At 43.2% G+C, this 836-nt stretch overlaps 1 protein-coding gene across 5 annotated transcripts in view; it reads left to right on the forward strand.

Annotated features, from left to right (window-relative positions):
• Positions 1-520: 520 nt before the first annotated feature.
• Positions 521-836, forward strand: part of pde1cb (phosphodiesterase 1C, calmodulin-dependent b) — a 174,106-nt gene continuing 173,790 nt past the window's right edge. For 3 of the 5 annotated variants that reach the window (XM_017352373.4, XM_009298875.5, XM_073930666.1), the window contains exon 1: positions 624-836. This exon is cut by the window's right edge and continues 76 nt beyond it. In XM_017352373.4, coding sequence (XP_017207862.2) covers positions 723-836 — 114 coding nt within the window. In that variant the 5' untranslated portion in view covers positions 624-722. The other 2 variants (XM_073930669.1, XM_073930688.1) reach the window with 1 other exon arrangement.

Consider the following 836-nt stretch of genomic DNA (forward strand, 5'->3'; position numbering starts at 1 on the left):
AAATGACTATCAAAATAAATAGAAGATGTTTTGAAGTCATATTTACATGCAATTTTAGACAGAATATTCCACTGTTAGCAATAGGGACCGTGTTGTCACCGAACGAATGTTGGAATATAACACCAATTTTACCTCAATTTTACAAATGTCAATGCAGTTGGGGTTAGGTTTGTGCATTTTGCCTAGTTTTGTGCATTAAGTTTCAGCTTTGTCATTATTTTTATAACATTATATGAAATGCTAAAGCCATAAATAGACTATATAGACAATACACCTTTCATATAGGCCTAGTTCTCTACAACAACAGTATAATAATAAAAAACAAATCCCCATTTAAATATAATTTCTCATCACTTTAACTGTGAACGCGATTATATAATGGTAGCTCGACAGTGTCGGATTTCATTAATATCTCACACTTGACAGACTAATTACAGCCGCTTGTTTTCCACGCGCGCGCCCCCGGAGACCCGTGTTTGCCAAACTAACTTTATTCGTGTGACGAGCGCGCGCATCCCTCGGGAAAGCGCACTGGAGATTTCCGCCGGTCCTGCTGTGGCTGGACGGAGATACGGAACTGAGCGCGTTATCCTCAGATAAGCACAGCACACGGTTTATATTTTTCTGATAGTTTTATGAGGACGACACCGCGATGACAGAGGTTGGATCATGGAGGGTGTAAGTGAGTGTGTGTTCAGTTTGCTGGAGGTTTTTGAGCAGAGATGGGCTCGGTGACCTCGGCTTTCACTAGGTCGCGCAACACGCTGGTCAAAGTGGGCTCGGAGCCGCAGAAAGAGCCGGACGGTAAACCGAGGACTGGAACCGCTGTCAGGGCA

This window comes from Danio rerio, chromosome 2, assembly GCF_049306965.1.
Source record: "Danio rerio strain Tuebingen ecotype United States chromosome 2, GRCz12tu, whole genome shotgun sequence".
NCBI lineage: Eukaryota > Metazoa > Chordata > Actinopteri > Cypriniformes > Danionidae > Danio > Danio rerio.